The sequence below is a fragment of the Loa loa genome (genome assembly GCF_000183805.2).
Source record: "Loa loa unplaced genomic scaffold supercont3.4, whole genome shotgun sequence".
In the NCBI taxonomy this organism is placed as follows: domain Eukaryota; kingdom Metazoa; phylum Nematoda; class Chromadorea; order Rhabditida; family Onchocercidae; genus Loa; species Loa loa.
Genome location: NW_018108184.1, coordinates 163,235 through 177,202, shown reverse-complemented (window position 1 = coordinate 177,202; position 13,968 = coordinate 163,235). Strand labels below are relative to the sequence as shown.

Sequence of the window (13,968 nt, the reverse complement as noted above, 5' to 3'; positions counted from 1 at the left end):
CACAAGTTTAATGTTGAATACGAAATACGAATAGAACAAGAAAAGAAAAAAGAGAATAGAATGGAACAGAATAGAATAGAATGGAATAGAGTAGAATGGCATAGAATAGAACATAATAGAAATAGAATAGAATAAGCATAAATAATAAGATCAAAGAGAATTACTATAATGAGGGAAGCCATTGATGATCGACTAAAAGAAATGAGTGGAAATATGGAAAAATGCTAATGCTTGAAGTAGTATATGTCTTTCCCTTCCTTCCTCTCCCTCTTTCTCTCTCTCTCCCTCTCCCTATTTCTTTCTTTCTTCCTTTTTTCCTTTTTTTTTTCTCAATCAATCTGAAAGGGATAGTATAATGATAGCAGTAAATAAAACAGTTAGTTTTTTTTGTAGTTGTTGTTATTGTAGTAGTAAAATTATTGTTCTAGTAATAATAATAGTAAAGGAAATAATAGCAATCGAAGAAAGCGTAGCATGTCTAGCCATGAAACTATTCCATCGAATTCACTCGTTTCATAATTTGTTGAAGGTATAGTATAATTCAAATGCTGTTATTTCAAATCAGTCTGGGGGAACTACTAATAATTTAAATATTTGGAGAACAGAAATCATTTTGCAAATGCAATTCAGCATACTAACCATTCCATATTTCTGGGTATGGATTACTACGTGCTGGAAATCCTCCCAATGATTTTACTATGGTAGATATCAAGAAAAACTAAGAAACACAAAACACTTACTGAAATGGCTTAACGTTGTTTTCAGGTATATCCCAATACTCCCAGGGAATATATTTCCACGTGAATTCGAGATACCAGTTAAATGCACCCTTTGTTATCATTGCTCTCGAGAATTCAAACGTTTTTGCACTAATTAAATCAACGACTGGAAGAACAACTCTGAATTTTTCAATTTTACCTTACACGACTTTAAATTCATTTAATGAAAAATTAATACGAATAGAACATGTCTACCCTTCTCTTTGTCCTAATTTTTCACCTTTCCTGATCACTAATCCCTTTTCCTCATCGATAATTTTGCTGGTCTGCAACAATTGCTACATTAAAAGAAGAAGCCATAATTTAAAAGTGAGTCTTGGTTCGTTCACTATCGCAGCTCTTTCATTTTATTCATCAAAACCTAATCTTGAACACTCATCACCCATTATTTGATAGAAGAATGGGCTTTCGGATCTATTGATCTGCTTTGATTCAAAAAAAGAATTTGTCCCAAAATCTAATAAATATAAACTAATAGTGTAATAAAAGAATACAACGGTTAATAAAATAAACTTAAATTCCAGTCAAATCTATTTTTGCTGGCCAATCTCTTTATCCACAAATTTCCGTGTATAAGTGAATGTAAAATAATAACAAATACGTAATAACAACACATATCTCACTCTCTAACCTTGTGGAATCTTCCTGAATTGGTAGCAATAAAGGTTCGATCCACAATGGAGTTACTTCACAATGGCTGTCCAAAAATACGAGGACATCACCACGAGCCACACGTGATGCGTAAACCTGGAAAACAAACAATTACTATCAAGGAAGAAAAAAGACTTTTATATATAGCTTCATTCAGAGTTTGCTTAAATCACAAATGTGCCTGAATTCCAAACAAATATACTCTTAAAATTAACTAGATTTCCAGCAGTTCCCCAGTAAAAATCCTTCGGATGATAGTATCTGATTAAAAATGCTCAACCTTGGCCTTGATTAGTCCTAATCGTTCACCGCTTCGTCGCGTGATTATCTTTTCCATTGGCCATTGTACATGATTGCCGTAGCTGATAACATGATTAATGAGCAGTGTATCATAATCACTACAATCATCGTATAAAATAATCTCTTTAAGAAGCTTGGATGGAGTATGGTCGAAAATACTATTCAGCATACGAATTAATACCGATAGTGCTTCATTGTGATAGATAATGACTATGCTTACGCTCAAACTGATATTGCGAGGCAGTGACTTACACCTGAAAAAAAAAGAAAACAAATAACTTTTAATATAACTGAACTGGTAAGTGGAATGGAACTTTAGATATCATGAGCTCCTCAATGGAACCTACATTACACCATAATCTATAATAGCAAAAAATGATAATCTCGGAAATCAATATCATGCAATGATTTAATCAATGAACCGTCAACAATTAAGACGGAAATTAGATTAATCGTGAAAGAGGATTCTGGATTGCAATACTTGCAACAGTATCTCCTAAAACAAAATTCGGGCATTTCAGAATGTGAAAAATTTGAGAAATCCTATGAAAGATCATGAAATATTACAAAAAACCTGAAAACTTCATGGTAGATTCCTTACATTTCATGATAAATAGATGACAATTTACGATGTGGTCCAATTTTATCACTTGTTACTACATCATAAGCAAATTTCTTGATACCCCATTCGTATCGTTTCCTCTCTGCTTCACTTGCTATCATATCAATCTCTTTCGGAGTAGTTGGATCACAGTTGCTAACATTGGAATCAACTTCTGACCAAGATAATATGCTGAAATTGTTGGATTATATCACATATCTCTGATATCACTATTCCGAAGATATTTATCTGTAGAAAGAGAGAAAGCGATAACTGCCGGAATGTTTAATTTTCAATTGTATGTTATAGAAAAGTAACCTAACAAATGAGATTAAAGTGTAAAATTCAGAAAAAATAACTAGGATCTAAGAGAAAATGAAGCGATGGATTAGATCAAGCAAAAATAGCTTAGTTAAAGGAAATAAAAAAGTTTTGAAAATTCGAGGATATACTGGAACTTACTCCAGATATGGATCCATGTATGGGCATTTCTCCAGCAATGCTTCACTTTTTTTCGGCTCATCATTTAAAATAGTAAATCTTTCTTCTGATATCTTTTCTGCGGAAATTTTAGAAATATTAGTTCCATCGGCAACAGTAACACTAACATAAATAAGATATGGAAGTAAGGATAGAAAAAGATTCGCCACTAACATCAGCAGTGGTATGAAGTAGAAAGACGGTGATGACAGTGACATTGAGGGGACACGAATCATTTATTCATGACTGAATGATAACAATGACGATGCGCAACGAAAGAAGAGAAAGCATACGGTACAAGATTAATGATCCGAAATTCACTCCTCAAAATTACACCATTCCACTTAAAAATTATATTTTGCCCTGTGTTTGACATATCCAGCAGAAGAGGAAGCAAACGATGCATTTGAAAGTTAATAGAAAATGAAAGTTAATGAAAATTAGCTTCCTATTCTTTTAGCCTTTCTTAAAACCATTGAGTAACAGCTATTAAATATGGATCAATAGAAAATCTTCTAGACTAGTGGATTCTCAAATGATGATCTACGAAGGTAGCAATTGCGGTGAGTAGTAGACATGCAAGGGTTATTCCTATCAATGTTTGATAAACCGGTACCCTAGAAGTTTCGATTAAAGTTTATTTTCAAATTAATTTACTGCTCTCGAACCTACTAGTCCTTGCCACAAACAAAAGTTGTCCTTGTCAAGAAAATGTTAAGAAGCACTGTTCCAATATGCTTCGACAAAAACGTTTTAGCAATGAGTGCCTCTCATGATTTCATTGTTTTTTTTCTACCCCCCCCTCCCCCTCCCACAACACCTGCAGTAACGAAGCCACTCCAATCTCCCCTCTCATTCCATGTGTAGTAGTTCTAATTCACGGTAATATTTAGCAGTCAAAAATATTTTTAATCCCACTTATCCAGCTTAAAAATGCGCATTTTGAATCCCATACCTGGAAGAACTTCACAAGGCTTGACAGTAAACTGGGACAAAAGTAGCTCTTTGAATAACATTTTATTTCAAAAAAGAAAATCATCATCTATGTATAAATAGATAGATAAATAGATAGGTGAATTTTAATGGAATATAAATCGATCTCTTCACAGGATAATTGGTTGAATGATCTCTTTCAATGACTGACATTAAGGAATATTAAAAAAAAGCAAAAACAAAGACCTACAGACAGATGAAATACAATCCTTCATAACACTACCTTCAGTTGTGACTAATTTCAACTCCAGACATAACTTCTTAAAATATGTTCTGAGGTATAACTTTGAAGCAGTATAAATATTAGATAAGACTGATTCCCCAAGCCATAGCTAGATAGGTGATATGGGGATTTCCAACTAGTCAATAAAAAAGGAAATGAGTATTTTCAATTGCAACCTTAGTGTCAGTAATTCCTGCTGCAAACTATTCTTTCTACTTATGTCCTTCTCTAAGCGATGCAAGCATCCCAGTTACATCACATCCTCTTATTCGAAATAAAAGTACAATGTCTGCCTGAAGCATCTGCAGTACCAACCAAATTCTAAGTGATAAGACTGCCGATATGTTCTCCTCATCTCCCAAATCGTTCTAAACATTTCTGAAGCTGAACTAAATTCATCATAATAATTTAAAAAACGGAAAAGAGTAATAAAAAAAATGTTCAAGAATCAGCCGATGATGGAGATCCACTGAGTACTGATTGCAGCAAAAAATGTGACTTCGCAAATAAAAATGCTGGAAGGACAAGATAAGAAAATCCATAATTACAAAAGAAATTTTATGACATTTTCGAATGTTCTGGAAAATGAGAAACCAGTGCTCGAATAACTTTCAAAAAACTATTGACTATTTCTTCTTTCCATGTATGAAAAAATCAAAAATTAACTCCCAAATGGAACGTTTAATTAGATAAACAGAGATGTGCCGATTCCCCACTACTGTTTATAATGGCAATCATCAGCAAATCTGTGACGCACGATACAAATTGCTTAGTTCAAAATTTATGAACCTTGCTTTCCCTACACAATTTGAAAAATATTTCTTGCGAAGATCAGCTGCAGAATTCTGATCTTTCTAGCTGATGCTGAATCGAAATTTTCTGAGGTCTCAAACACGATCAATGTAACACCGACAATACACTGATAATGAAACAATTAATTTGTACATGAAACTTCTTGATGCACCCGGATTATTCATCTTTCTGTGAAGAGGAGGAACCAGTGAAATTAGCAAACACAAGGGAAAGGCAACGTTAACATAAACATAACCACACGAAAAACAGGCGTGCATAATTTAGATATCGCAAAAAAAAAAATTTCAAAATCACCCTAAAATCAAATTTAGTTCCAGCTCTCCTGTGCCAAGTATATTTATAATGCCTCGAAAAGCCTTTCGTATTTGAGCCTCTCATAGTTCAATTTCAGAAGAGATATTTTTGAACTTCGTTTGAATTTTTTCCTTCTTTTCGAAACGTTTAAAACTTTCCTTCCGGAAGTTTGGAATTTAATTTTATCACAATTTAATTTTTTTCTGCACATTCCCGAACAATTAATAAAAAGAGTATTGAATGAACTAGCTTAATGGAGCATTATCCCGTAGAAATTAGTAATATACATATTAGGGAATATAAACACACAAATATACAGCGTATAAAACAACCCAGCAAAAATCATCACCAGAGATTATAGCCAATGGAGCTGTAAAGAAGTGAAAGAAAAAAAAAAATGAAATTCGACAATTTCTGAAAACCTTCTCTTTACCCATAAAAGAAAATGAGTCGTCAAATGCGAAGAGCCATCCATCAAATTATGGAAAAATAAAAATACAACACTGACCACGATTATAAATTACAACCGAAATTAGTTTGTAGATAAGTAAAACCGGCTTAGCATACCACTTCTTGCTTGTTATCAACCATGGTTTCGTCCTGGCTTTTGCGCACAGCATCACCTGCTTCCGAAACTGATGTACCACTATGCCGTCGTATTTTAGGTAATACATCTTCGTAAGAAATGTTATGGTCTTTCAGCAGCTGTTTTAACTTATCATTTTCTAACTGCAGCAAACTCACGCGATCCGCCAGTTTACCATTAATCTTTTCCAAATGCATATATTCCCGTGCAACCTGAAACTAGCACAGCTGCTTAACCAAGTACAACTATGCACTCAAATGTTACTGTTCCCTTCGAAATTTGAATTCCTCACGCGCAGTTCCCAATACCATTACTATCAAAATTTTAATAAAAATATTATTGCATTCTTTATCCTGTAGTAGCTTTTCTCTATTGAATAATTCCAGCTTTTCCAAAAGTCCGAGAAAGGGCCAAACAAAATACCATTTTAATATCCTGAAATGAACACCAACACATAAAAATAAAACGAAATTCAGTTTTCTGAACTGCATCCTTCCTCCATTCGTTGAATAATACACCATCAAGGAAAAACAAAAAGAATACCTCATCTTTTGTCATGTTACTGATACGCTCCATATTGACATAATCATAATCAGCATCAAATTGTCGCTCCATCTCATCATCTTCTCCACCTGAATAACTTGCACTATCTGTTGTATTACCACCCATTTCAGATCCTGACTGACCAATAGTACCACATCTATAAGATTTTACTGGCGAATTAAAAAAGGGAGACAAAATATGCATGTGGCAGCTTCATCTTCCCCATCTAACAAAGAGTCGCCTTTACGTCCGAACGTTCCCTAGAGCATATAAAAAACCTGCGAATATTTTGATATAAATTAACTTCTATTGTACACGAGGACAATATTAGCTCAAACTTATTAATCAGTTCTTATCATCAATTAAAACGGAGCGGACTGAAGGGGAGACCATATTTCACCCTACTCTTCCCAAAAGGACGGGTGACCCTTTTGGCCACTCACAACACTAAGGTCCGTTGATTTCACGCACAATCCCAACTTCTCTACTTATAACCAGTCCTTGATGATGAGAAAAACCAACACCACACAAAGACGTGTCGTTCTGAAAATGTCTCATCCCAGGCACAGTAGAGTAAGTAAATCCCCCGCTCCGAACTTTATCCGCTCTGAACTGACAGACCGTTTAGTCAGCTTCGTTATCATCATTTCCTGCGATTTCTAGATTTCGCAATTTTCAAAGCCAAGCATGCAATGCTCGGGTAACTCAATGACTCGCCAAATCGACTATATGAAAATCTGCTCGCCTTTGGAGATTTTCAGAGTCGATCGAAAATGGAGCGTAGCACATGCGCGTATGTATGTGAATGTACGTTGTTGTCGCAACACACTCATCACATTTTTTTAGCATAATTGCAAACAACGTCTAGAAAAATTTGGAACTGGTTTAATTTTTTCAAACAAAATTTTATTAACATATTTCAATTACGTTATCGTAATTGTTTACACGTGACGCTACTAATTCGTGCGTGACGTCACGCCAAACTATTTTTCTTTTCAAAAAACGCAATTATTGTTTCGCTTGAAATTATAAAAGATAAATAATTACTGCTATTATAACCTCCTCCTATAATCAAGTGAAAAAAAATGCGAGCTAAATCAAATATCATAATAATGAACAACGCGAATATCTTTCAATGGGGCTCTTCCAGAATTGCATTACCACTAACGACCAGTGTAAAGGCGCAAAAGGATGCCAGGATCGGACTTTACTGATTTTTCTGGTAACATAATCGCAGACATCAGCAAGAATTAAAACCAACAATACAAGTCCGGTAATACCACAACAAATAAAGAACAATATAAAAAGATTTATAAACTGAAAAATTTATTCGCGATTAATAATAGCAATGAAAATAATATAAACCTTTCGTGAGTTGGTGAAAATCCTGCTGTGGATTGCCGTTGATGTGCGGTCATCCCAGGTAACGAATCGCCGACATCTGGAGGCATCGTACGCTTCTCATGATCTTCCAGCAGGAACTGCGTCGTATTGTACGGTGCCATAGGCTTACCGCGTGAAAACAATCTTAAATAAAAATTGGTATTTTAAAACTAATCCCACTCAGTTCAATATGACTTGGACCCAACCTTTTCAACTCCTATACTACACCATGTCGTTTTTGAAGAGTAGAATTAGGCAGCTCCTTATCTGTTCCAGGAAGTACTTGTATTTACACAAAATTTTAGAAACATTTTTTCGATAGTAACATATTTTATTTTATATCCGGTTATGTCGTAGTAGATATGATCCGAATGAACAAAGAAACAATCTACTCGAAGTAACAAGACAAATTTCTCTTTTTCCACTATATTTTGAGTTATGCTCTGTTAACTTTCCTACTGCTCCACAACAATCTATCAAAACATTCATAGTGCAATTCTTACTCCATACTCTCTCGTATCTTAATCATCAACCAATAGAGATTATAAAGGAATAAAACTTAAACATATTCAGTGAATATGAATATCAATTCCACAATATAATGTATGCATCATTTCCATGAGCGCAAATTTGACATTATTTAAGATTGTCTAATTCAACTGGATGAACTGAATTTGCGCATAAATGCATCCAAATTTTCTGTTAAATTTAGTGAACAAAAAAGAAAAACATTTCCGAAGAAATACTAAGAATTGTCTGGAAAATTCGCAAAGTATTATGTCTCGACCTTCATCAAAAATTATACACATACATATGCATTCAAAACGGCGATATGGTTATATCCAGATTAACTTTTCGTCAGATATTTCAAATGAGAGGTTCCGAAAAGCCTACAGAATGGAATTACAGCTAAAGCCATGAGTTATTATTAATAGTTCAACTTGACAGTAATTAAACACCGGTCCATGATGGCAAAAGCAGAATTGCAGGGACAAATACTTTAAAAAAAACTTATGAAAGTTCTCCGTAATTCCTAACCCAAATGGAATAACTTATGGTTGTTTCCCGGAATTCCATCCCCATTCTCCATTTGTTTTCTGTCAATAACATGAAAATTTTCATTGGAACTAACCTTTCCCGCTTCTCCACTGCATTTCGTTCTTCTTTCTCTTCTTGGACAATTTTTTCCTTCAGCGATAATGTGCGATATGGTTTCCAGCGTCCTTTTCCACCCCTCCTATAACTTTATCTTATTTATTTTATTGTTGACTTGTTAATACGAGATCGCAAGAGGCAAATGTACGACGCATCTTTCACACGCCTTAAAAAACAAGGAATCAAAAATTATTGAGATAAAGTAACCCCACCTTTAGAGTAGCCTTAGGAAACTGTTCCTTATAAAAGTATTCTCATATCTTGGGAAGTAATCAAAAGTGAAATAATCCGTAAAAACGTTTTAAACCATGACATTCCCAAACCTTTAAATTAATAACGAAACTAATAACAGCTAATCGACAGTTGTCAGCAGCTGAATTTTTAATCAAATTTTTGCAGACTTCAAGTTTGAACAAGTACATTCATATATATATATATTCAACTATTCCCTGTCCAAACTATCATCTGGTTTTCTTTCCGTTGTTACTAGATTTTACCCAAAAAAAAAAAAAAAAAAAAAAAGAAAAAACTCGGTAATTTCCATAAAATCAGTGGTAAAAACGGGCAGAAATATAGAAGACGAACTCTTTCACAAATGAAGCAAAAATAGGGCAGGTTTTCCTAATAGGCTGGTATCACTTTGAGAAACACAAAATCCGAAAACGCTTCCAGAACGAAAAAAAACAAAACTGCAAACCTTCTTCGCGGTTTTTTTGTCTTTGCATGTGGAGCTGAAGCACTCGCCGAAAGAATCCCGGGATCCGGAATTCTTTCGGAATGATGTTGCTGTTCCGTTGGACCTTGTTCTGCAGTGGCTTGATGGCTTGCATCGATGGGAATGTCACGCGAAACTGCAACAGCAACTTCGTCATCGGTACCTTCCATCGATGCAACAACATTATCATGTTCTGGTTGCAATTGTTGTGGTAAATGCTGCTTCGAAGTATGCTCTTGATCTTGCTGTTGATGTTCTTGCTTATCGGGTTGGTCTACGACAGTTGCAGTCATCGTGATCGTTGTCACTTAAAATAACCCGCACCAATGTCCCCAGCACAAAACGGGCTTTCGAATGATAGGTCACACACCTAGGTTCCGTGGATTTAATGTCAAATTAGAGACAGCCGTGTAAAGCCTTGCCAACGAAGGTCAAAGGTAACAGGTTTGCACTAACCCACTCCAACGGACCACCTCCCTCCTACCACCGAACCCGATGCTGCTGCTGCCCTTTCACAAGCGTGTGCCTGAGTTCACGTGCCTGTGTGTCTGTACGCGTGCACCTGTCTGTCTCTGCCTACCCGTGCACGCACGTCTGCATGCACGTGCTCGCACGTCTGCGCTGCAAGTGTGTGCCTGTACGTATGTGTATGCACGTATGCGCCAAAGAACGTCGCCGCTGACTGCAGCTCCAACACTGATTGCAAGTGCCGCCCTCAGCGCTCCTTTTATAATGGTAATGAGAGCGTACGCGACGCAGCACGCACTCATCACTACTCCGCGCGCGTCCTGTGGACAATTTTTGTTCTTGTCGAATTGGACGGATGCGAAATAGTGCCCGAGATGTGTACAAATTTTTGTCTCTAGTTTTTGAGAAATCGCGGGTAATTTCTCTTGAGATCAATGGCGGGATTTCAAGAGTTTGACTGACCGTAAATTTTTGCTGCAGTATTGATTTGTAATCGATTTACTACGTAAGTATTTGCAGCATAATTTTGCCAGTAGATTTATGAAATTTGCTACCCAAAATGACCCCTGGAGAGATAGAAAGTTCAAGCCCGATCTTTGACCTTCGGCTATAGTTCACGTTCAATTTACACAATTCGCGTCGTGCGCTTTTCGCAAAATTTCAATTTGCTTTTAAAAAAGAAATGCGTGTAATAAATAAATATATTATGAATTCTTATGGAAGATTACATCAGAAATGTCAACTGTCCTTCCCGGGAACTTTCTGTCCCATCTTGTTAAGTATCAGTCGAATTCTGAATTTCGATTTTTCTAATTCCCAGTCACATCTAAAAGCGCATTGATTATGGCTAGGAGTTGTTAACATCTCATTGCCCAAAATCTTTCGTTTATGGCCCTAATGCAACGTATCCGTGTTCCTTGTGGTCACCATTGGGAAAAAATCCATCCTCAAAGAAAGTTCATCCTCCGTATTACCTAAGGTTCGGGCAAATCTATCGATATTAAAGTATTATTTACAGTTTGGGTAAATGTTGCTGTGTTAAATCATCAGCGAAAATGAGATATTACTAGCAAAAGATGTGGGATGGACACGGAATGAGATAATACAACACGTGATATTACGCCTAATTGCCTTCTTAAATAAATATTCCCCGAACAACCAACCAACCCTACACATAACCATCGGCTGGGACAAGTCAATGTTTCAGTACACCCATTTAGATCATCCTTTAACGTAAATTATTCACGTAATTCCCGAATTATTCCATGGCACATATATTTCATAACGCTGAAATAATGCAAAAGATGATAACACTATTGGGAAGGGAGAAATTTCAAACATTTTTGATTGTGGCGAGGTGATATTTCCGGTTCCTGATAGTATATGTTAGTTATATTAAATCACAAAAATTAGGAGAGGACAGTTTTGCAAAAGTGGAGATGTGGAAGCACTGGTGACTTACAATTAAACATAATTGAGAAGACAAAAAGCTTCTTGCAAACTTTAACAGAATTTGCATATTGATTGAACCAAGGACTCCATTCCTAGTTTAATCAAGGACTCTACTCTTACTTTAACAAATTTGCATATTAATCGGACCGAGGATGAGTGATGAGTTCTTTTTCTCAGTGACAAAATTCATTCCCGAAAATTTTACATATTTTCAAATGTTGTGACAATTTCGAACCTTTATTCAAATCTTAAAATTTCATCTTGGATTGCAAAAGGTATTCTGCTATTCCTTTAGTATAATGGTGAGTTATTATTGCTGCTGCTACATTTTGTACGGAAGCCTTCATGCTATTATGAGAAAAGGTCAAGGGTCAAGAGGTGAGTGCATAATTAGGGAAGTACATTGTTGTCCATCATAACTGAGTATTATCTATTGAGCTGACTATTGGGCTAAATGATTTGCATGTCTTCGTTTATTTTTGGGGTAATTTCTTGGATTTTTGCCCTACTTTCAGTACCTTTAACAGTTTGGATGTTTACCTACTGACCTATCAGTTTTTCGGTTTTACGATCATCCTGCCTGGAGATGCAGTCTCTAATGTTTTGAGAAGAATAAACATATCGAACCTAATGGAAGGTAACAGGATAACCTATAAATTTAAGATTTGTTGGTATCTTTAAATTCTTTAACGCACTTGTTCCATTGATTTGATTGAAAATTATGCTTGACCTGTTTATGCAGAACCGAACAGTGCCAAACTTCTTCGAAAATACAATCAAGAAATTTAAACATGAAAGAAAAAGCCCTCTTATCAGTCATTTGAAGTGCCTTCGAAGCATTTTGCATTTCGATGAAAGTCTTCGTGATGACACTGCGTGCATCTCTGCACAAGATTTATTATTATATGTAATTTGCGCACATTCATTTGTTTGTTTCATCGATATTGAGGCAAATGCGCTTACCACTGCTACAGTAGGACCATCGACTAATTGTTATACAAGGTGTTCAGTATCAAGTATTATTTCTTCACTGTTTTGAATCCCGGAAACAATTAATGTATGTAATTGTAAGCAATGTTTCAAATGTAATTTTAATGTTATTTTGCTTACTTTTACATTGTTGCAATTAAATTTTACAATTAAAAAGTCAATTAAATATTACTAAAACGTTTCCTTCCCACTGTACCGAAAGAAAGTATTATGAATTATACATTCGTAATTGGAGCATAATCGTTTTTTTTTTGCAGTGTGTTTGAACTGTTTGGTAGATACAGTATTTCTTCTTTTCTTCTTTTCTCGACTTCATCTCTGCATTATATTTTTTTATTCCTTCATAATCTTGCAAATCATTGAGAAGAAATTATGAACTAAAAAAACGTAAAATTTTTATCAGTGTGGATTTCTGAAGTACAATTTGTTGTCACTTCAAATATGACAAATCCAGCAGTAATAATAAGTTTGTGTCATTCTTACTTTGCTAAGACGAAAGTATTGAATGGTTTTTAAAATTTCTCTTTTTATCATACTTCTCAAATTCAAGTCTGTGACAGGGAAAGATAATCAAACGAACTGATTAAATGTTATTACTCAAATTCAATGCTGATAAAACTATCAAAGAAGTCTATAAAAGTAAGAATAAATCGATGGATCAACCGTTCCAATACTCTGCATCTTTTTCTTAAATGATTTGAAAATTTGAATTTATTTCGCAGAAAAAAGAATCGTTCATACAGTATGTGGCTTAAGTATTTGTATTTGAATTCATTGAGGGTTTGAATTGACAACTCAAGAGAGACTGATTATGCTTTAGAATAATTATCATTTGTATTTGTTGCATGATATACTAATCAGTAATAAGATATACCTTATGAGTAGTATGGAAATGATATGGGAACATTTTTGTGTATGTATCATCAATAAGTTTCATCTATAGTGGTATTAGTAGTAGTAAACATTGGAATAGGAGAAGATACTGACATTTCCATTCAATTTCATCTCTTATCAAAGGCTTTACAAACGTTCTCGTTTCTTTTCAAACAATAAATTTTCAGGCGCTCGATTAAATGACAAATCGAGACAGATTCATTCCAGCACATCTTGGCATTACATAATATGATTTGAAATTTGTAATGAATGTTAATTTATTAAGAAGACAGAGCAAGGCGTACAATCATAACAATAGTCATTGTTATAATAATGGTAGTAGTAAGAATAATAATAATAATAAAGATAATAGTAATAATAATAATAATATTATTAGTGATTACTATTGCTGTTATTGTTTGCATTGTCATTATAATTATTACTGTAGACATATTATAATTTGTAGTCAACGAATACCTAGAATTTCAATTGACTTAAGAGGGTTATGGTAACAAATTAAGCTAAAAACTAAAAAGCGCTAAAAGTGATATATGCAACAGTTATCATGTTATATATTTTTGACATGAATAGAAGTGAATGGAAGAAGATCAATAAAGGGATATGGATGGAATATCGATCTCCCTTTCGATCAATCTATCCTTGGTATTA

General features: G+C 34.7%; 2 protein-coding genes across 2 annotated transcripts in view; both read right to left on the bottom strand.

The window, feature by feature from the left end:
• Positions 1-3,039, bottom strand: part of LOAG_16453 (N-acetylgalactosaminyltransferase) — a 5,304-nt gene extending 2,265 nt beyond the window's left edge. Inside the window, exons 1-4 of the mRNA XM_020449105.1 lie at positions 2,794-3,039; positions 2,332-2,523; positions 1,711-1,984; positions 1,411-1,526 (exon numbers count right to left, since the gene is read on the bottom strand). Coding sequence (XP_020307418.1) covers positions 1,411-1,526; positions 1,711-1,984; positions 2,332-2,523; positions 2,794-3,029 — 818 coding nt within the window. The 5' untranslated portion in view covers positions 3,030-3,039. The remainder of the gene's footprint in view (positions 1-1,410; positions 1,527-1,710; positions 1,985-2,331; positions 2,524-2,793) is intronic.
• Positions 3,040-5,337: 2,298 nt separating this feature from the next.
• Positions 5,338-9,809, bottom strand: LOAG_07819 (hypothetical protein; the record flags this gene model as incomplete). Its single annotated transcript, XM_003143352.2, has 5 exons — positions 5,338-5,932; positions 6,264-6,420; positions 7,629-7,790; positions 8,779-8,883; positions 9,499-9,809. 5 exons carry the CDS (start codon positions 9,807-9,809, stop codon positions 5,693-5,695), a joined length of 975 nt encoding a protein of 324 aa, XP_003143400.1. The 3' UTR covers positions 5,338-5,692.
• Positions 9,810-13,968: the final 4,159 nt, after the last annotated feature.